At 39.9% G+C, this 23,298-nt stretch overlaps 1 protein-coding gene across 1 annotated transcript in view; it reads right to left on the bottom strand.

Moving 5' to 3' along the window:
• Galntl6 (polypeptide N-acetylgalactosaminyltransferase like 6) overlaps nucleotides 1–23,298 on the bottom strand; it is a 750,388-nt gene that overhangs the window by 42,040 nt on the left and 685,050 nt on the right. The window contains 1 exon segment of the mRNA XM_051169799.1: nucleotides 16,519–16,740. Coding sequence (XP_051025756.1) covers nucleotides 16,519–16,740 — 222 coding nt within the window.

The following is a 23,298-nucleotide window of genomic DNA, read 5'->3' on the forward strand; positions in this document are numbered from 1 at the left end:
CCCTATGGGTTGAACTGTGGGGACAGGAGAGGGACAGGTGAAACATCTAGGGAGCTTGTTCAGCAGTAGTTGGTAGCTGTCTGGGTAGAAAGGCAGTTAGACTGGGAAAGATTTTATGAAAATATTATTATTCCTCCTGAAAGCAATTAAGAAAGACATTGATAGAAGTATCCTTTGTGTTCATGGTTTGGGCGACTAGATATTAAATTGTTGATATTATCCACAGTTAGATATAGATTTAGGACAATGCCTATCAAGATCTTAATGATTTTTTTGTATTTTTAGAAATAGAATAATCTGTTTTTTTATTATATGGGGTACCAGAGGATCTTGAGCATTCAAAACAAACTGAAAAAAAAAAAAGATTAAAGTTAAAAGAAATCACACGTCCTGATATGAAGCTTACTAGAATAATTAAAGCAGCATATAAAGACAGGCTTAGAGATCAGTGGGGCAGGATGGAGAGCCCAGGAAAAAATCCTGCATGTATAGTCAAATTAGTTTTGGCAAGGATGTCAAGAAGAAAACAGTCTTTTCAACAAATGATGTCAGGGAAATGGATACTTATAGGCTAAACCAAAGATCTTAATATCATATCTAAAACCATAGAGCTTCGAGAAATCAAAACAAAACAGATTGTACAGGAGTAAGCTCTAGGACATTAGCTTTGGCAAATACCTCTCTCTCTCTCTCTCTCTCTCTCTCTCTCTCTCTCTCTCCCTCTCTCTCTCTCTCTCTCCACCTAATAGGTAATAAAGAAAAATAAATAAATTGAACTTCATTGAAATAAAAAAATTTGTACATTGAAGGACCATTATCAGAATGAAAAAGCAACCCATTGGATTGAAGAAAAATATTTACAAATAACATGTGGGATAAAAAGGCTTAACATCCAGATATGTAAAGAATTCCCATAATTTAAAACAAAGAGCCACTAATCCAGTTCAGATGTTGGCAAAACTTGCTTACTTATATCTCCAAAGGAGATACACAATGGCCGCACACATACACACACTCAAACACACACATGCACACACACACACGCACACACACACACACACACACAAAATTATGTGTGGGATATTAGCCATTTAGAAATGCAAATTAAAGCCACAGTGAGGTGCCATTCCATAATCGCTAAGACAGTTATTAAAAAAAAAAAGAATAAAGATTTTCTGAGTTAAGGTGGTGGACTCTGCGGCTGCCTTTGAGTGAAGTGGTGAGAGGTAGGGGTCAGGACAGAAATAGTGAGCTCTTCCAAATGAAGACTCTAAGTGCACTGGAGATCAGAGTAGGGGCAATAGGACAGCTGAAAGTACAGAGGAACAAAAGAATAAGAAGAGTATGTAGCACTTTTCTCCAGTTATGGTTTCTCAGTAAGGGAAGAGAAACTGCATCTCAAAGTGTCTCTTCCTTTAATCTTCTCTGAGCAAAGCTAAGGATTAAGCCTTCAAGTGTAGGCTCCTTCCTAAGAAGATCACCAAATAAGGCCAGAAGAGCTATTGAAAACAATAGATGCACAAGTCTTAACACAGAAACACAACAAACAAACAAACAAACAAACAAAGCAAGGCAACAGGATGCCTTCAAAATACTGTAACTCCTAAGTTGCCTGATCCAAAGATGTAGATGGTAGAAATGCTGAACAAAGAAACTATGCAGCACATGGAGGCTGGACAGTACACTGTTGAGCAATCAGTAGACCACTGAATAACCCAGGGAAACTTCAAGTTCCCAGATCAAATGAAAATGAAAGCACAGGGTATCAGAGTCTTTGGGATACAGCAAAGGCATCCAAGAGGAATGCTTATAGCTATAAGTGCTCACATTAAGAAAATCACAGAGATCACAAAAAAATAACTCAGTGATGCAACTCTAGATCTTGGAAAAGAGTAAAGCAGAAATGGAGACTTAAAATATCATACAAAGAATTAATGAAACAATGAGTTGCTTCTTGGAAAATAATAAACAAGATAGAAACCCTTAGCCAGAGAGGGGGGGGAGGAGAGAGAGAGAGAGAGAAGAGAGAGAGAAGAGAGAGAGGGGGGGAGAGAGAGAGAGAGAGAGAGAGAGAGAGAGAGAGAGAGAGAGAGAAGAGAGAGAGAGAGAGAGAGAGAGAGAGAGAGAGAGAGAGAGAGAGAGAGAGAGAGCGCCCAGGGTTTGTTAATCCTAATTAATATGATTAGAGATGAATAACAGGTGATTGCAATTTCTACACACATAAAACCTATCAAATTGAATCAGGAGGATATAAAGAATATACTCTATTTTATTACACACACACACACACACACACACACACACACACACACACACCAGCTTACATCAGTTTATGGGCACCACATGCATAAAGAAGCCTAGGAAACCAGAAGAGGTTGTTGGAACCCCTGGGCTAGAGTAACAGGAGGTTTTATTAGCTACCGTGTATATCCTAGGAACTGAACTGGTAAGAGTAGCAAGTTCTCTTAAACACTGAAGCATCTATCCAACTCCAATTACAGACAGTTTAAACATATCTACCATAAGCAATGAAAGGGAAATAGTAAAAAAAAAGTCTCCCGGCAAGGAAAAGCCCAGAGATGGACGGATCCATGCGGTGATGAAATACTTAGTGAGGTAGACAGTGCTGATGGCTGCTCAGTAAGGTGAACAGATGCAATCCCATTGGTAAAAGGAGGCCTTTATGTTTGTGTTTTACCACAGTACAAAGAAGTTCAGGTGGTGCACATTTGGTGGTGGTTGGATGGCTTTTGCTTTCAATGAATTCATGGGAGGGAAGGGGCATATCAAAGAAGGAAGACGATTCTTTGCAGGGGCGTGAAAACTGGAAGATATTACTCTTAGCAAACATGCTATGTTTAATGCTGATTATAGTTTACACTGATGCAGTGCCTCCCTTCCCCCAACCCTTACTTTATACATAAGGAGAAAAGCTGTGCCATGGTATCTGCTTTTTTTCATGGTCATGCATGATTGTTCTGGGAGAGAGAGAGAAGGCTTTGGGAATTCCCTGAAGGACTGGGGTTAATAGAGAAGCAAAGATTGCAGCAAAAAGTGGTAGGCATTTCTTTCTTTCTTTTTTTTTTTTTTTCAAATTCTGCTTTCTCTTACTTTCAGGGTTCCATGGAAACATGCACAGCTGAGACAGCCAACTCCAGGTTTCCTGGTTTACATCATTAGCAGTTTATGACTAAGATCACAGGTTCCTAAAGGCAGGGGGATATTCAAAAGAGCTGAGAAAGACCAAGCCAGTCTGCTTAGCTTCACAAGCAATCTTGCTCTTCACAGAGGGAGGAGGGAGAAGAGAGAGGAGGGAGGGAGCGAGGACAAAAGCATTGGAGAATTGGGTCTGTTTTGTTGCTTTGCTCAGCTCAGTTTGACTGAGGCATCAGGTGGATTCAACACTTGACCTCATGCAGTGTCACATTTGGGTCCAGCACCACTCAAGTCATTTATTTCCCCAAATTTAGCTTCTTCAAATGTGGATCACGTGGTGCACACTTAGTGGCAATAGGGGGCAGCTTTTGCTTTCAATGATTTCAGGGGAGACAAGAAGCTAAGCTGCAGGGTCGGGAGGAATGGAGGAGGTCCAAGAAGGAAGACACTTCTTTGTTGGGTGTGTGGGTGAGTGAACATTGGAAGGAATTCCTCTTAGTAAACACTTGAAACTTCTATGTAGAATGTTTTGTGCAACCCTGTACATTTTTAAAGGAAAATTTATTTATTTATTAGGTATACAGTGTTCTGCCTGCATGTACACCTGTACACCAGAAGAGGATACCAGATCTCATTACAGATGGTTGTGAGCCACCATATGGTTGTTGCTGGGAATTGAACTCAGGACCTCTGGAAGAGCAGCCAGTGCTCTTAACCTCTGAGCCATCTCTCCAGCCCCAACACTGTACATTTTAAGGAGGGGAAATCCAGTTTTCCTCAGGAGGGAAAATGCTCTTATTTTCACTTCGGGTACAGAACGAAGTTCAGCCTAATTTTTCTTTTAGATATGGGCTCCTTTAAATTTTAATTATCAATAAGTATATCATACGCAGATTATCGGGTAACCATACGCTTCCTTGACCTTCTAAAGGCTCTTGCAAACGGCTCTCTAGTTACAGTCAGTCACTAATTTGGATGTGCAAGTTGTTACTTGTGTTCACCCTACAACCACTGTTATCAGGACCATGATCCCTGTCAGCACTAACAGGGGACTATTGAACTATTGAGATAAAGGCTTTACTTGAGTTATGATAGCTAATTCACAACAAGCCCTACGCTAGGGACCGCTACCCTCACTTCACTGCTGAGAAACAAGAGAAAGGTTAAAACAACTTGTATTATCCTAATACACTTAGTGAATGCAGAAGCTGAAATGTGAATAACCAGTGTACCTGGGAATTCAGTAGCAGTGACAAGATGCGTTAGCCTGTGAGGAACTGAGACCAGATGCATCTCATTTGTCCTTCTGCTTGCCACACTGCATTTTGACTGTGACAGAGCCATGTTTACAGAACGATGGGATGAAGGAAACTAGTGGATATGTAGCCCTTTACTGTGTGACTCAAAATTCAATTGGAAAGTTAGTGTAATTATGACCTTCTATTTGCTCACCGTAATACAATTATATCAAGTGGCCTATTGTCAGAAAAGAGGTGCAATGTGAGTTTGTACTTCACTGGATTGCCCACGCTGGGACAAGGGAAGAACAATGGATTTTGATGTTATCATGGCCTGTCTTGCCATGATTGTGGAGACATGGACCCATCAGGAATCATCACACTCATGGAAGAGTGGCTAAAGATCTCTAGGGTTCAGGACACTACGGTGCACATTGCTTGAGAGCAAACAGTCTCTGAGGTGCTCGCTCGTCAATCTCTGTGATTGGTGCTATTAGTTCACATTGCTACAATGTAACTTCTGCTATGGAGATGTGACTCTCCCATGACATGTGTCCATACTGGTTCTTTTTCATCCACACTCTTTTTCTTAGTTGCACGGCTTGACTACTGTGCTATTAAGTGCTGTCTAACAGGACACATGTCCATGTGTATTTGGAGGATTTAACTAATTACAACAAGCATTTTAAAAAATATGAATTACTCTATACATCTTACTATTCATTGAATTATTTCAGAAGTTATTTTTCTTACTGGAAAATAAGTAATTCTTGAACACACACACACACACACACACACACAAAGACCATCTGATTCCATGTTCTATAGAATCTGGTCTCATGTTACTCCATGTGAGTAGTATCTAATAAATATCTCGAATACAAATTTTGAGCAAAATATTATGCTATTCAGGCATTATCTCACTCAAATACCATAGAGTGAGATGATATGATTTAATATACTGTAATGAATTTAGCCGTAGGGTACAATGCATAAGAAAATGCTGATGTTTGACTATCTCTCCAAAGTATGCTAATGCTTTCTCTTTTCCTAGAGTTTCCACATGCCTTCAAAGCAGTACATGAAAAAGAAACTCTATTATGCAGTTTTCTTTTCTTTCTTTCTTTTCTTTTCTTTTTTTTTGAGACAGGGTCTCATGTAGCCTAGACTGGCTTTGAACTCATTTTGCAGGTAAGGACAATGTTGAATTTCTGAGACTTCTCTTTTTATCTCCTAAGTGTTGGGGTTGCAGGTATTACAACCATATCTAGCCTAGGAAAATTTCTATGGGCTGATCAGCGAATTTTGCTTCATTCCCTTATTAATTTCCAAATCTTTCCTGTTTTGCTGGAGAATTTTGAAGTAGTCAATCTCACATCATTTTACCTTTAATGCTAAACTCAAAATGAAGGAGATAGGGAAGGAGGGATGGAGGGAGCGATACAGATGTGGGGAGAGATAGATAGATGGAGAGAGACTCCTACGTCCCCAATATCTATTCCCTCCATATCCACATATACCCTTCATCTAGATAGAACCCTCTTTCAGGAAGTTGCTTTAATTCATAATTCTGTCAAGTGACATTTCATTGTATTTGTGTGTTGTCCTGTAAATATTATAATCTTGGACACCATCCTTTTCTATTATTTGGTCTTTACCATGATGTGATTGAAGATATTAGGTCTCCATCTGAGGCACCTTTTTAAAACAAGAATCTCTGAAAAAGATTCTTTTACTCATGAATTTCCTGAAGACTGAATTTATGTCTAAAAGCTTGAATTACTGTAATCTAATTTCTTCCTTTTCCTTCTCCTCAACCCTCCTCTTCCTCCTCCTCCTCTCCTCCTCCTTTTCCTTCTGATATTGTCTTCTATGTAGTCTAGGCTGTCTTAGACATCTTCTACCTCAGCCTCCAAGTGTTGGAATTAAAGGCTCTGAATAGTTTGTTTGTTGTTTCAGAGGCACTGTTTTGATTTCTGCTCCTTCCCAGGCTGTGTGTATATTTCAGAGATCCTAAAATTGGACAGAGGTTTGAGGTGATGACTTCTTGATGATTTTATTGTAAATATTTTCACTTACATTTGTCTCAGGGTATTATCATCCAGTGGTGACTGTTGCTTGAATTAGCATTGCATTGGATGAATTACAAATATGTTAAAATTTCTATTTTTCTTTTTAAATTAATTATCCAGATAGTTCAACTACAATGACATTTTAGGCATCATAAATATGGCAAGTGCTTAACTGGTTGCTTTTAAATGTCAGTTTTTCAGAACGGTTATTTGGTGTCCTAGCAACTGTTAATGATGGTCAATGGGTTTTACTGTGTTTCTAGTTTTCTCCTGTTCCCTTTAAGTGTGTTTCATTGTAAACTTAAAGCTTTTGTTTTGTTCTCTTATTTTTCTTTTTTAAAATGTTATTTACACAATTATTTTAGATAAAGTCTCTTATGGCTGTCCTAGAACTCACCATATGGCACAGAATGCCCTTGAACTCACAGATATTCACCTGCCTTGGCCTCCTAAGTGCTAGGACTAAAAGTGTATATCGCCATGTTGGGCTAATTATAGCATTTCATATGTGTCTTAGTTAGAGTTTCTCTTGCTGTGAAGAGACACCGTGACCACTGCAAACATTTAGATGGGGCTGCCTTACAGTTCAGAGGTTTAGTCTATTGCCATCATGGTGGGAAGTGTGGCAGCATGCAGGCAGCCATGGTCCTGCAGAGGTAACTGAAGAGACACTGGGCATGGTTTGAGTATTTGAAACCTCACAAAGCCCACCCCGAATGACACACTTCCTCCAACAGGGGGCCACACCTACGACAACAAGGCCACACTTTCTGTGAGTCTATGAAGACCGTTTTCAGTCAAACCACCACACTGTGTAAATGCATTGTTGCAATTGGAACCATTCCTTATGAAGTTTGCGTTGTCTCACTTATACCACTTGTGCTTGGCTTCCATGACTTTTGAACACACCAGGCTTTGCTGGCTTCTCTCTTTAGCCCACTTTTTACTTTCCTGGCCTTATCATTGACTTCAGATATGTCTCCATGTATCTTTGCTTTATCCATTTAGTGAAGAATTCTGCTTTGAGTCTATAGTAGAAAGTCAAGTGTGCTCAATGATATTGACACTATTAGAATTTTTGGAGAGAAAACTGATGCAAACAAATGGCTTAGTGAGTAAAGGTCTTGTTTTTAAGACTGTGGTGATTTGAATAAGAGTGACCTCCATAGTCTCACATGTTTGAATGCTTAGTCACCAAGGAGTGGAACTGTTTGAAAGGATTACAAAGTGTGGCCTTGTTGGAGTGTGTGCCTGGAGGTATGCTTTGTGGTTTTAAAAGCCCATGCCAGGCCCAGTCTCTCTCTCTCTCTCCATCCCGCCCCCCCCCCCCCTCTGTTAATGGACTAAGCCTCTGAAACTTTAAGCAAGGCCTCAATTAAAGGCTTTCTTTTATAAAAGTTGTTGTGGTCATGGTGTCTCTTCACAGCAATAGAACACTTACTATGGCACTGAATTTAATCTTCGGAGTTCAGTAGGAGAAACCACTCTTTCACGTCTTCCTGAGATCCTCACATGAGTGCAGTTGCATGGTCTCTCTCTCTCTCTCTCTCTCTCTCTCTCTCTCTCTCTCTCTCTCTCTCTCTCTCTCTTTCTCTCTCTCTCTCACACACACACATGTAAACAAACAATTACATAAATTAATTAAAATATTTTAAAAGACATGAAACTATTTTCAGAAAAACAAGAAACAAAACAAAACAAAATCCAATTCCTTCACTTAATTACAAGTTTGAATTCAAGTTTGAGTACATAAAACATTTACTTTTGTAACTTTATTTTGGGTCTTTTTTGTATATATGTACACTTGTGCACATGCACACACGCTTTCTAACATCAGCATGCTTTTATGTTTATGTATTTGAAAGTATAATAAATTGAACTGGTTTTCCAGAAATAGATTTGCAAATTAACCATACATTATTCATTAATGGTTTAAATTCTATAATCACTATCATTTTTGTCCAGTTTGGGACCAGGAGAGTTTGTATTAAGCTGTGTTCTTAGTGGGGGGTCTACCCGTGTCTCTGCATGTCTAGTAATTTCTGCCTCATGGAGATTGTTTTCCACAGTTCACGGTCTTTAGAGTTGTTATGCCTTTTTTTTTTTTAGCATTAAAAAGAACATTTTACACCCCACCCCGATTCTTGTTGCATATCAAATACTCAAATGCTGCTGCTCATTATTTGAACTTGTCTGATATATTTCTGTTTCTTCTTTAAATTTTAATCTTTCCCCGTCACTTTGATTTCATTGTGTCTCACATATAACAGGGAGTTAAATTTTGCTTTACAGTGCTTATCAATTAGAACATTCCCACCCCAGTAGATTTGTTTATGTGTTTGTTCTTAGCTCCAATATACTTGTTTTATTATCTATTGACCAGTACTTCGACTGCCATCAGGTGGCTTGTTTTTTCTTTCCAACCTTTGGTATTTAACATGACCTGTGTATCTCTATTACCTTTACACTTATACTGTTAATACTGTATACTATCTGGGGTTCCTTCTCTTAGATAATGACTAACTGTACCCCTTTCTAAGCAATACAAAAGTGAGCTGTACTTCTCCCCACTTTCCTTCCATCTTCCCAGTGTCCAAACATACATGATATTTACTTTCTGTTGCTTAAGGGCTATTGTGGGATAATCAGCTTATTCTGCTTTCTGCTCCCTTTCTCCATTTGTTTCTTGAATTATTTCCTCTTTGGCGGATCACATGATACTGACATAATCTTGTTTCCTTTTAGTCAGTTTCTGTCAAACTGTCCGTCTGCCAACCTCCTGCTCATAGCTCATGGCTTCTGGTGTCTGTCTTCTAGCAAGTTCCTCAAAGGAGCTTTCTGGTAAAAGCAATCTGGGCTGGAGAGATGGTTCAGATGGTACGAGTTCTTCCTACTTCTCCAGAGGACCTGGGTTTGGTTCCCAGCACCTGTGCAGGGCAACTCACAGCCTATAATGCCAGGGAATCTGATACTGTGTCTGGCTTTCACAGATACCTGAGAACAAGTGACATAATGCATGAGCACATAAGTAAAAAAGTAAAAAGTCTTTAAAAACACGGCCCTTAGCTGTTGAATGTTAATAAATTGGTTTTCAACAGCTTTGATGCTTGAAGGATAATTTAGTTTGATATAAAATCTTTGGATGGTAGGTTAATTTTTTATTTTTTTATTTTTTATTTTTATTTTTTAGAATTTTTACAATGCTGTTCTACTGCCTCTGGTTAAAAAAAATCCTGCTTCAAAATCTCATTTACTCTTTTTTACTTTGATGTGTACATTTTTTTTTTTTTTTGTTATCTTAAAAATACAATCACTGTATGCAGAAGCATTTTCTGCTGATGGCTCCTGAGTTTCCCAAGCATGCTGATTCATATCTTTCATTTTAGCATTTTCTTGAGTTATAGTTTTCAATGTTTTCTGTCTTTTGTTTTTGAAAGGACTTTCGTCTTTGAGGATTTTTTAGGTTGAGCTGGCTGAGCTCTTGCAAATCTTTTGATGAATTCTTTCCTTCCGCTTATTTTCCTCGTTTGCCTTCCTCTCCCTTCTAGCCTCCGTTTTCATTAATGTGAATTTTTGGATCTTTTGATTCATTTCTGAAATGTATTTTGTTGTTTTCTAGTCCACTCCCTGAGGTTTCTCAGCTCTTTTTTTTTCTTTTTTAAGTAAGGTTTGTTTCATATTCCAGCCATCTCACCTGGAGCTATTCTAATTTTGATTGATCCTTTTTTTTTTTTTTTCAAGCTTTCCTTGTTTTAAAGATTTTCCAGCTCATTTTGAAATTTGCCCATTATTTCAGTTTTTTTCATGCAGCTACATATGTATATTTCCATTGTAAGCTGGATTTGTCTCATTTTCATCTTTTTCCTTGTTGTACCTCAGTATGGGGTGTTTTTTTTTAAAAATCACAATCTATTTTTGTTTTCCACATATAAAGGAGATAGTTTATTGGACTAATAGGGGATATTCCATGTGGAATGTTTGTTTCTTTGTGTGTATGTGTGTGCGTGCGTGCGTGCGTGCGTGAGTGTGTGTGTGTGTGTGTGAAGTGTTAAACAATATTATCTTTTCACAAATTGTGTCCCTGTGTCCTTCTTTGTCTCTACAGGCTTAGTGCTACTCACAAAACTTCCTGCCTTTGTGTGTCTTCTGGCCTTAGGAAGATCTTTCTGTTTCTTTTGAATATGTTTATGGCTCTGTCTGCATGGGTTCCGTCTAAGACCCTACCTTTTTGATGGCTTTTGCTTGTCTCTTTGGAGCTCCAGTGCTTCACTTTGGATCTAACTCACAGCAGATTCTTTTTGTTGCTTGGATTAGGGGATACAATGTGTATCTGCCACAAAAGCAACAAAACCAACAAAACAAAAAGCATACAACAACAACAACAACAACAATAACAACAACAAAGGCCGCCTGCAATGTTTTTGAGGTTCTTGTTAGCCAAGCCTGGTCAGCAGTACTTAAACTCCTATAGAGCTTTTCTAGAGTCCGGCTGTCTCTAGAGTGATCTTGAGATTGGACATGGGGGAAGGTTTTTAGTTTCATTGCTAATGTTTGGATAGATTGCTTTTTAAAATGGTATGTAAAGCACCTGATCTTTTTTTTTTAAATGGGGTGTCTGGTTATACATGTTGATTTCACAGCTCTCTTCTCTCTCTTTTTTTTTTTTTTTTTTTTACAGCAACTTCTAATCTCTACCAGGACCAGCAAGAGTCTTTCATTGTCTGGAACTCCCATGACACAAACCCACCTTCCGTAACTCCTTCTGGATTCCTTGGCATCAGTGTTATCCTTGATGACATCTGTGTTTGCATTGCCTGCCCTGACTGTTCTGTCTGGCCTCTATGAGGAGAAGAAATAAGCATGTCTCTTGCTCATATTAATAGAAGTCTCACTCTATTTTAAGGAAAGATTGTTGTAGAGACATTTGATTTCCAGTATCATTCCATAAATCTGTATTAATTAAAGTAAAAACAAAATGTTCATAAAGGTAAGTTGAACTCTAAGATGATGAAGTTATAACTATACTTTAAATTTCACACGAGCCAGAAATGTATATACTTAGTGTATAAACACATGCCAAATACAAATATGAATATTTTAAGTAAGAATAAAATACATTTGTTTTCTCCCTCTGTTTTCTATGCTTAATGTACACCCATAGTTAATTTTGTGACTGTTCAAACTTGAAATAAATCTTAATTTTCAAAGCTGGCATTTCTTTTAGACAAAAGCTTTTTTCCTTCTTCTAAGGCTGGATCTCATGTATCTCAAGCCAGATTGAATTTCCTGTGCAGTCAAAGACAACCTTAAACTTATGACCTTCCTGACATGGCTTTCGGCGTTCTAACACACAAAGGCATACACCAACACATCCCAGTTCTATGGTGCTAGGCACTGACCTCATGGCTTCCCACATGCTAAGCAAGCACTGTATCAGTTGGGTTACATTTCCAGGCCAAGAAATGACTCAGGGATATTAGAGGGTTGTTCCTTGTGCAGAAAAGCACAGGCTTTTATCCTTTTATCCCATACCAACAGTATACTATAGAATTTGTTTGAAAGAAGCAACATCACTTTGGTCTTTTAGCTAATCCATCTCCCCATGTTGAATAGCCTTCTCTGGAAGCTCATGCAGGGACATTTGGAGGATCCTGAATACTGTGGAAATATTAGCAGGGAGAGGAAGCAAACAGGTTAGAAGGAGTCAAGAGCAGCAGCCTAAAGCAGCTCAGAGGAGTGGGAAATATTTAAAGTGCCCAACTTTATGAACAGTCTCCTGTTCAGGGTGACATTTGTCTTGAGGAAGGAATTTAAATAAGCAGCCGATGTAGTTTCAAATTGAGATGGATTTTTGAAAATAAAGATTTAAAAAAATTTTTTGCACAGTTGCAAGATGACAAATAGATGTGGCACGATTGGCACATTGAGGGCAGTAACCAGACATTTTTAAAAATAATCTATAGCAATGTTTGGAAATGATACCTATTGCCTATTTTACATCTTTTATTCCCTCTTACACATGGTTTTTTTTTTTTTTTAGAATTCTGAGAAACTTCTCTTTCTGGATTATAACGGAGCGCCATAAGTGGCTTCAGCAAATTCGTGAATTCTAAGGAGGGGAAGGGAAAAGGAGAAAATGACAGGAAGTTCGTTTTCTTTAATTTCACATCTTGACACAAAGGAGACACTCCATATTTCAGTGAGTTAAGAATGGTTTTTCGCTTTAAATCTATTCTCATTCTATACCGCACAGCATCCTGGAAAAACATTGTTGCTTCTGCTTGAACAGCACTAAGGGGTGACTGACCTATCACATGGCTCAAACTCCTCTTTAGTCTCTCTGGGCCCCATCGCCTTCCCAGATCCAACTGTTGCCATTGTGAAGCAGAGGATAGGATGGCTACCAGCAGGGTAACAGTCTCTAGCAGTTGTGACTTTTGTATCTTCTGATTTTTAAGTGAGAGGCTCTTAGGAAGAGTCTGGAAATCATGAGACTCTCTCCATTTTCTTAGGATACAATTTTTTTTTGCAACATAAGATCTGACAGCCCATCAGTATCAGTGACTTGCAATTTGTTATTCCAAAGAGCGGGGCTTTGTTGGGCCAATGAAGGAGTGGTATGGAGACCCCTCCCCTGAGTAAGAGATAGAATGAGTGTCAAGCGTGCTCTGGGCAAGCTTAGACATGGAGGCTCATGGGCACAGCATTGACTGGCCCGCCATTCATTCATCTTTCACCCCTTCAACAAAGGGTCATTGAGTTCCCACTGTTTGTCAAGCATCATTTCTTACTGCCAAAGAGTAGTTTGTAATACAGTAAACCAACAGAGTCCCTGTTGTCACAAGGCTTGTTCTCTAGTGGTGGAGATAAATAAAAAACATGACAAAAATTGATATAGTTTGATACAGTGATGGATGCTGAAAAGGAATGAGAGAAAGAGCGTTTCTATGTGTTGTGTATGCAGGCGACTACACATTGGAATTAGGCTGACCAGGGAAACTTTCACTGAGCTGCTAGTCCTTTTGGGTTGGTCCCAAAGAAGGTGGTGGGAAAAAGTCACAGAATTTCAAAGGCAGGAAGAGTCTAAGTGGTGGAAACGGCAGTGCAAAGGCCTCGAAGTGCCACTGTGTTTGGCATGCTTGAAAAATGGTGAGGCCAAGGTCTCTAGAAGAGAGTCCACAAGGGCTAGTAAGAGCTGAATAGGAGGTTATGTAAGAGGGGTTAAGTCATTTAGAGTCTTTAATTTTTACAAAACACACACACACACACACACACACACAGAGGGAGAGAGAGAGAGAGAGAGAGAGAGGAGGAGGAGGAGAGAGAGAGAGAGAGAGAGAGAGAGAGAGAGAGAGAGAGAGAGAGAGAGGGACCATTGAGACGTTTTGAATTGGGGCATGGCCGTATTTCATATCTTAAGTGGTCTGTGTTGAAAATAGCCTTCAGGGCAGAAAGGGAGACCCAGGGAAAGGAGCTAGGAGACAGCTAAGAGCTGTCCATGGTCTGTGACACATCATTCACAAGCTGAGTCCCAACAACCAAAACCATTGTTTTTACCTAATAACTGTTTACCCAGAATCAGGATGTTGTAGAGGAGCAGGCGGCAACTGAATCTGAGCACAGCTGAGTGAGTCCATGACTTTCCCAGCTCTTGGCCCAGGCCGCCCACAACAGGTGTTGTCTTTACATTGTTGGTGGTCTGTGCTTTCCTCCTCTAGAATACCCAGTGTCCAGACTCCCCTTTTCATTGTTTTAATAAACAGTGGCTGACCCGCTGCCTTGCTTAGGAGTTAAGTCTGTTCTAACAGTCACTTTAAAGTTCATAGGATGTTACAAAGCTCTCTCAGGTACTGGATTGTGTTCTGGAAAGGAAAAGAGAGTTTGGTAAAAACCTGGCTAACTCTATATAAATCATTAAGTGTGACCGTCCTAATAAGAATCAATTAACTTGATAATCTACCAGTAAATGTGGTAAGTACCAAATGCTGGGTACAAGATATATCTGAACTTTCTATTTTACAATCACAATGTATATATAAACAGAATATTTCTAAAATAAGAAGCTTATTTAAAAATAACTCCCAACCCCGACACAGTAATGCACACCTGCAGGCCAGGCATGTGGATCATGAGTTGGAGATCAGCCTAAGTTACACACAAGACAAGCTCCCAAAATAACCCAAACAAAACCCAAAAAGCCCCCAGGGGAAAAAACATGCAAGTGTGAAAACTCGAAGATCTCTTATAATGTGTTCTGTACACTGCCATTTTTTCAGCCCTTTAAGAAATCGGCTAATATACAAATTACAGTCAGAAGACAACCTCTTCATCTTATTTCTGAGACAGAGACTCAGATGTAAGTGTAGATGACAATGAACTTCAGTTTCTCTTGTTTCCTCCTCCCAAGTGATGAGATGATAGGCATAAGACATCCTACATCGTTTATGCAACACTGAGGACAGAGCCACGGCTTTGTGTGTTGTAGACTAGTGCTCCAGCAGGGTACCATTTCTGGACCCCCAGCCTCTCCTACATCACTCTTCGCATGTTCACTTTAGACCCAGATTCCATCCTCTTCCCAGCCCAGTCTTTGTAGCGAATCTGCTGCTGCTTTATCCACTTGAGTGCACTGCAGAGCACACCAGCATGGAGGGGGAGACGGCCCAGGCACAAGATGCTTGAGGACCTGGCTTCCACCTCCAACACTTGTGTCAAACCTAGGGATGGAGGGCGTACACTCCCAGCAATGGGGAGGTGGAGATGGGAGGTTCCCTGGGACTCTCTGATCTAATAGGAGGTGAGCCTCATATCCTACTGACAGATCCCATCTCCAAAACAAAACAACAAGGTAGATGTCTCCAAGGAACAGCACTAGCATTGTTCTCTGACCTCCAAGTGCATACACATGTGCACACAAGTACAATACATAACTCTTCAAGGGCATTAGGGCTGAATCTATCAGTTTTTTTAATGTATATATTTTTGTGCAAATCCTTGTGCTTACACTTCTATTTCAAAGAAGTTATTGTAAAGATGTTTGCACACATGTAAGGACATTGTCAACGTCCCACCGCCAGCCGCTCATCAGTTCACTTGGATTAAAGGTGACCGTAGACACTAACTAGGTAATGAGACCATATCAGAAAACCAAGGACAATGGTAAAGAGGCTCCTACACACTCCTGGCAGTCAGCTCTGGGGTGGAGTGAACACACAGCCCAGCCAGCGTTTGCCCTCCATATCCTCTTGAAAGGCAGGTTAAATTATAGGCTAAATCCATCCTATTGGACTCAGCCTTGGATTTCGTATAGCACTCTATTCTGGAGGGGGAAAAAGCTACAGTAATAGTATGGAATGAGCAGAGCGGTGGAATAATCAATTTTGTTCCCAAAGATGGATGTTTTAAATCTGGAGCCTGAGGCTATCCTGATCTTTTCACTTGAGATCATAAGCAAAATCAGTTCAGAGAGCTGAAAAGTAGGAAGGTTAGTATTCATTTAAGGAACCAGTGTGGATCCCACATGCCTTGCCTTTCTTGCTAGTGATGCACGGTGCACCCAGGTTAGGAAATTAGCCTCTCCCTCCATTGCTTTGTCTTTATAAACAGCAATAAGGCTGGTGAAAGGTGACTTTCTCATATCTGATCACAAGATGCTGTTTTCATTCCGTGGCAATTCTACCCATCTCAAGTTAAAATATTTTTGAGGATATATATATCCATCCATTGAATATATCCATTTGAAGCATCAACAGTGTTCACTAATTCTTAGGCGGGATATCGACTCTGTGCGTTGAATCCCTACTTCTAGAACTTTCTTTTCTTTCTTTCTTTCTTTTTTTTTTTTCCCCCCCTAGAACTTTTTAAAAAGAAGTTAGGCACTCGTTTATCGGAGATGTTTTAAATTAACCTGCTGGGCTGAAGAGGAAAAAAGGGTCTGGCAATCTCTCTCACTTCTCAAGCTATGAGGAGGAGGGAAAGGTCTAGTGGCCCCTCCCCACCTCAGAGGCTGTGGGAGATGGGCAGGCTCTCACAGGTAGGGCAGGTCTCCTCACCTCCCCCCACGCCGCAGGCAGGGGCTCTACCGGAGGGTAGTACTTAGGCACGTCCCAGGCCACCGCAGCCATGAACCATTTGAAGTCTTTGCACTTGAGTCGTTTTCGCAACTCCTTCTGGGCAGAGATGTCCCCGGTGGAGAGGTGCCTGTACTCCGGCCGCCGCTGGTAAATGTATTCGGCAAATTCATCCATCCAGGTCTCAGCCACACGCTTCAGGTTCTGTACAGCGGAGACAAAAACAACAAAAACAACTTAGTTATTGGTTTCTACGCCCAAAGGATCATTTTACTTGCACCAGAAACTGAAAACCAGGTGTCTGCAGGCAGTACTGGCTGGTGGGTTATTAACAGTGAGAGCTTTTATAACCGCACGATGGAATCAGCCCGTGGCTTAGTGCACATTCCGCATTGGGCATGGGGTGCAGCTGACAATATGGTAATTAATTATCAGAGCTGGCAGAGATTCCTCTCACAATTATTGCAATTTCCCTCCTGTTACCTCATGATGATATATACTTGTTTTATTTTATTTTCACATACAGCCAGAGGAGTTGAAACTGGAGAGATTGCAAGTCCCCTTAGGTATCCAATTGCTTAAAGCATTTTTGAAATACAGGCATCTTGGGAAGAACAAGGACACATAAGGTGCTACTCTTCCCACTCCCAGTTACAGAGAGATGTTAAAAAAGAATTTTCTGATACTGGGATATCTACTTCAACCAAAATTTAAGAATTTATTGCACTAGGAAGCAGAAAGCTTTCTCGGAGAACCAATTATTTCTACAGGTGATTCATGGGGTGAACTAGTTAGGAGATGTAATGGTAGAAAAATGAACATGTTCCTTAGGATTAGAAGAACTCAATTGTGGGTTGTGTGTAGGAAGGCCCGCTTTTCTGTTTGTTTGTTATTAAACTAGGGTCTCACTCTGTAGCCTTGGCTGTCCTGGAACTCATGGTGTAGAACAGTGTGGCCTTGAACCCAAAGAGATCCACTTGCCTCTGCCTGGGATTAAAAATATGTGCTACAATGGTTGGCTTGGAAGGCCATGCTTTTGTTGGCTTTGGGGTTGGGCTGGTTGGTTATTCCGCCCCCCCCCCCCCGTTTCAGGTTCAAAACCCCAGCATGGCAACAGCAGTGCATGGGGTGGTTGCAAACTGCTTAGAATTAGTACATACCGGGTATTATGAAAAATGAGCTGTGATTCTGAGTGCTAGAAAGGGTTCAGGATTGCAAATTGAAGATGCTGGCCACTATGACTCTGTAGTTCTCAAGGTCTTTGAGAAGGAAGTGGAGGCGAGATGCAGTCTGACATTGCTTCAAGTCCTGTGGAATTAAGTGGTAGGCAGGACAAATGCATTTGCCTAGAAAGGGCTAGTTTGATGCCTTCAGCTCCATGGCCGTTTTTATGGTCTGACAACCCATGGACACTGGGGATTCCTCTTTGCAGCTTAAATTCTTTATTTTAAGGGCACGGTCTGTGTGTGCCTTGGCCTGATCTACTTTGTCATTTGGCCTGAGAAGACAAGACGACCCTCACGGTTGGGAACTTCAGCAAGAGCCCAACGTAAATGATTCAGTGACGAGTAGTCACTTTACCTTACAGAATTGCTTTGGAACCTTAATTTAGATATGAGGTCTGAGGTCTGCTGGAGCCACAGGTGTATCGTGCTCCTAATGGGGCTCCACCACCTCCAGGTAGAGCATTCATCTGCCTTTGTCCGTGCTTCGCACCCTCCTCAGACTTCTTGGCTTCCTAGATGGTGAACACTGTGTTGGCCCTGGTTAATAGAGGATAATACAGAACCAGAGCCACAAACATTGCTCTGATCTCTTCCTTGTTTTCTAAGAAGCTGGTGGATAATTAGGCTGATCGTGCAATGACACCGAGAGTGTAAGAATTTACTCCCGAGACATCTTATTTGCTTTTCTTTGCTTTCTGATACCCCATCAGCATCGTCTCACACAGACTGCTTTCTTCTCTTACTCCAGTGAGCCTTGAGGTGTGATCCTAAACCTTGATTTGTGATATTCCTTCCCTCGTGACTGACTCTGTATGCCCAATTTATTAGGGCATAGGAAAGGAAACTGGTGATTCTTGAAAGCCTCTTGCTCTGTGATGGAACCGTCTACCCTGAACAGTCATGGGAACTGTGTGAGAATCATCTGTGTCTTTATTATTTCCTTTTGTTTGACGTTTCTGTAGAAAGTGCTTTTGATGTTAATTAGTCTTCAGACAACTTTAAAAGAAAGATTAAAAAAGCATAATGGGGACAATGTTGATAGCTTTAAAACTTGATATTCTAAATTGATGTTAAGGTCCAGTTCTGACAACCCCCTCCAAATTATAATAAACACAGAAATATTTAATGTTTAGCTATTTTATGTCTTTATGATAAACAAAAATCATCAAAATTTTCAGAAAACAAAAGTAAAGAGGCAAAGGGATAAATTACTCAACAACAATGAGAAATAAATTTTGTGAAGAGGTATATATATTCCTTCTGTTACAATAGCTTGCAAAAAGGACTTGCCACAAATGATTGTTTTGATTAGAATAAAAGATCAGTTCTAATTGTAAGCACCAAAAGTAGAGATAAACAAAAACAAACAAACAAAAACACCTTCCTCCCCAAAATTTTGTTGTATTGTAGCATAAGATCTTGGACTGATTGGAAGGTGTGTATATAGCAAGGAACTATTGTCCTGGTTAGCATCATGTGCACTGATGATATGGACCACAGGGCCCTTGTAATCTAAAACATTGGGTACATCATTTGAGGCGAACATGCTTTAAAAACTTTTATTCCATGAAATTGAAAAATCTAAGAAAAATTTTTTATATATACCAAAGTTAAATCAAGATGAAATAAAGTTTGAATAGATCATAGTCCCTAATAAAATAAAGTCAGTGATTGAAAATCTCCCAACAACAAAAATTCCTTTTGCAGATAGAGCCTTTGGAAAATTCTGTTGAATCCTCAAAGAAGAATTAATAACAACCCTCCTCAGGTTATTCTTTAAAATTAAAGCAGAAGGGAATTTATTAATTCTTTTTATGAGGCTGCTGTTGCCATAACATCAAAACCACACTTGACGACAGAAAAAGGAAATTGTAGACCAATATCCTTTATGAATATAGATGCAAAAATTCTCAACAAAGTACTTGTAAACCAAGAATCTAAAACCATATCAAAAAGATTATCCACTGTGATCAAGGTGGCTTTACTCCAGAGACGCAGGCATCATTCAATATACACAACTAAATAAATGTAATCCATCATATAAACAGACAGAAAGACAACATCACATGATCATCTTCTTAGATGCAGAAAAGACCTTTGACAAAATCCAACTTCCCCTTCAGGATAAAAGCCCTAGAGAGACTAGGGATATAAAGGACATACGTCAACATAATAAAGGAAGCTTACCATAAGCCCATAGCCAACATCTACCTAAATGGAGAGAAATGCAAAGCAATCCCACTAAAATCAGGAACAGGACAATGCTGTCCACTCTCAACATCTATGAGATATAGTCCTTGACGTTTTAGCTAGAGCAATAAGACAACTGAAGGAGACCAAAGCATACAAATTGGAAAGGAAGAGATCAAAGTATCTTCATTGAAGGTGATGAGAAATAAAAGGCCCTAAAAACTCTACCAGGAAACTTCTACATCTGGTAAAACACTTTCAGCAAAGTAGCAGGATATAAAATTAACACATAAGACCCAATACCTTCCTATATACAAATAGTAGGCATACTGAGAAAGAGTTTAGGGAAACAGTGCCATTCAAAATAACCTCAAAAATATATCGGAATCGCTCTAACAAAGTAAGTGAAAGACTGTTATAATAAAAATTTTAGGATATTGAGGGAAGAAATTGAAGAACATCAGTAGATGGAGCGATCTCCCATGGTCATAGTTGGGCATGATTAATATGGTGAAAATGGCTATTCTACCAAATGCAATCTCCAGATTCAATGCAGTCCTCTTGAACATTTCAACACATTTCTTTGCAGAAATAGAAAAAGAACAACCTTAATTTTATATGGAAACCAGACACGCACACACCACCACCACGACCACCAACACCAGCACTAAAATAAGAGCAGCAACAAAATCCCATCCTTAAACCAATCCTGAATAGTAACAGAACTGCTGGAAGTATCACCATCTGAGATTTTAAGTTGTATTACAGAATTATAATAATGAAAATAACATGGTATTGGCATTAAAAACAAAGATGTTGACCAATGGAATTGAATTAAAGATTTTTTTTTCAAAACAAAGAATCTAGGAATACACACTGGAGAAAAGAAACCATCTTCAACAAATTGCACTTGTCCAACTGAAAGGCTACATGTAGAAGAATGCAAATAGACCCATATTTATCACTCTCAACAAAACTCAACTCTGAACAGACCAAGAATGTCAACATAGGACTAGACACCCTGAATCTGATAGAAGAGAAAGCGAGGTAGGCCTGAACTCTGAATAGATTTTCTTGCTAGGGAATGTGGTGGTTTGAATAGAAATAACCCCCATGGACCCATATGATTGACTGCATGGTCCATAGGGAGATGTGGCCTTGTTGGAGGAAGTGTGTCACTGTGGGAGTGGACTTTGAGGTCTCCTAAGCTCAAGCTATGCCAAGTGTAGCACAAAATCTCCTGCTGCCTGCAGACCAAGATGTAGAACTCACAGTTCCTTCTCTATCACCATGTCTGCCTGCACACCATTGTTCCTTGCCATGAGGGCAAAAGACAGTCCCAACTAAATGCTTCCTTTTAAAAGAGTTGTCATGGTGCTTCTTCACAGCCATGGAAACCTTAACTAAGACAGGGGAATCCTTCTGAAATATCCATTATTATAGTCAAGGACCAGTCATCACTCCCAAATTGTTGAATTGACTGGCCAAACAAAATCACCCCAAGGCCATTATTCCAGAAGTAACAGTACACTGTGCTAATTTGTGGCTGTAATCGTAACTCAGTACTTAGCGTTTGGAAAAATATTGGAACCACAGCTGAAAAATGTCACAAGCAGTTGCAAGAAGAGTTTCCATAGTCTTTTTGTAGATCACAGCGCAAATTCTGCTCTACTAGGAAGTGGTTATTCTCACATGCATTAGAGTACGTTGGCATGTTTATACAGGAGCACAAATGTACACATTCAAATATGTGGCAGTAATGGGGAAGGTGCAAAAACAGATTTCTCACTTAGGCATTCATAGCTATGTAAATGTACAAAATTATGAAAGTGAGACTTCCCATTATCGTCTCTTGCCAGAACGTTCCCATCTGTCCCTAGATTGAATGAATGTTCGTGATGGTGTTTATGTGCCCAAAACATAGCTAATAAGGAAAAAGAAGCTGAGTGGGGTGGTGCATGTCTTTAACCCCAGCACTTGGAAGACTGAGGCAGGGGGATCTCTGTGAGTCCGAGGCTAGCCTGGTCTACAAAGCAAAGCCAGGACTACATAGAGAAACTCTGTCTTGAAAAACAAACAAACAAACAAACAAAAAACCAAAACCAAAACACACACACACACACACACACACACACACAGAGAGAGAGAGAGAGAGAGAGAGAGAGAGAGAGAGAGAGAGAGAGAGAGAGAGAGAGAGAGAGAAGCCTTCTAGATCAGGAGTTTTAGACATACCTGAACTATTAGAACCTAAACATTGCCTTACAGACATGGAGCCAGTTATTACCTGAACTTCCTGTTCATTTTTGAGTCTTAAATATATATTCTTTGATCATTTTCTTCCTTCCTTCCTTTCTTTTTTCTTTTTCCTTTTTCCTTTCTTTCTTTTCTTTCTTTCTTTTTTTTGTTTTTTTGTTTTTTTGTTTTTTTGTTTTGTTTTGTTTTGTTTTGTTTTGTTTTTTGAAACAGGGTTTCTCTGTGTAATAACCCTGACTGTCTTGGAGTGATCTTTGTATTCCAGGCTGGTCTCGACCTCACAGAGATCTGCCTGCCTCTGCCTCTCCAGGTGCTGGGATTACAGACTGCGCCACCACGCCTGGTTTATGACATGTTTTTGCCTGCCTCCAGGCTTCCGTGGATTTCTCTGGGTAGCTGGTCATTTATGCAACTTTCAGTTCTGCCATTTGGTGATCTCTTTTTCTCCTGTGGATATCTTGCTCTTATTCTGCTTGTTGACCTCTATGGGTGCTTGAGTGGAGGCGTCACAGGCAATTTCTCTTATTGTTCAAACACTCCTTCAATAGTTCACCTGGACGTGAACGTTTATGAAGGTTTTTGTGTTACTTCTAGAGCACAGATGATGAAACAACACAGAGGGCCATGTAAAATGTAGTAGTTAGTCCCCTAGATTCTTTCCAGATGCATGGGTTCTGAGCAGAACATCCTCCTTTCATCCGTTTGCTTTGTGCCACGGTGTCCTCCTTCTCAGAACTCCCATCCCTCTGCTTTGTGGGGCTACGTCATAATTTTCTTCTTCTTTCCATGAACATTGAGTCAGCTTTCTCATTGTGTGCTTCGACTCATCACTTTTATAAACAAAGTCTCCATTCCAGGTGTTTGGCTCATTCCTAAGACTTAGCCCTGTAAGGGATGCCCATTGTTTAGGACGTTCCACAGCCCATCCTTGACACTGCTCTTTAAGTTTATTCTTTGGTATGAAATGTTCTGCTTACACAAACTATTCTACTTGCCACCCTTTAAAATAAAGCAGCAACTCCTCACCTTTCTTTTCATCAGCTCTCTGTTCTCAGCCTCAGCATCTCTCCTGTGTTTTCTGATATTCTCATTT

Source organism: Acomys russatus, chromosome 27, assembly GCF_903995435.1.
Source record: "Acomys russatus chromosome 27, mAcoRus1.1, whole genome shotgun sequence".
Classification (NCBI taxonomy): Eukaryota; Metazoa; Chordata; class Mammalia; order Rodentia; family Muridae; genus Acomys; species Acomys russatus.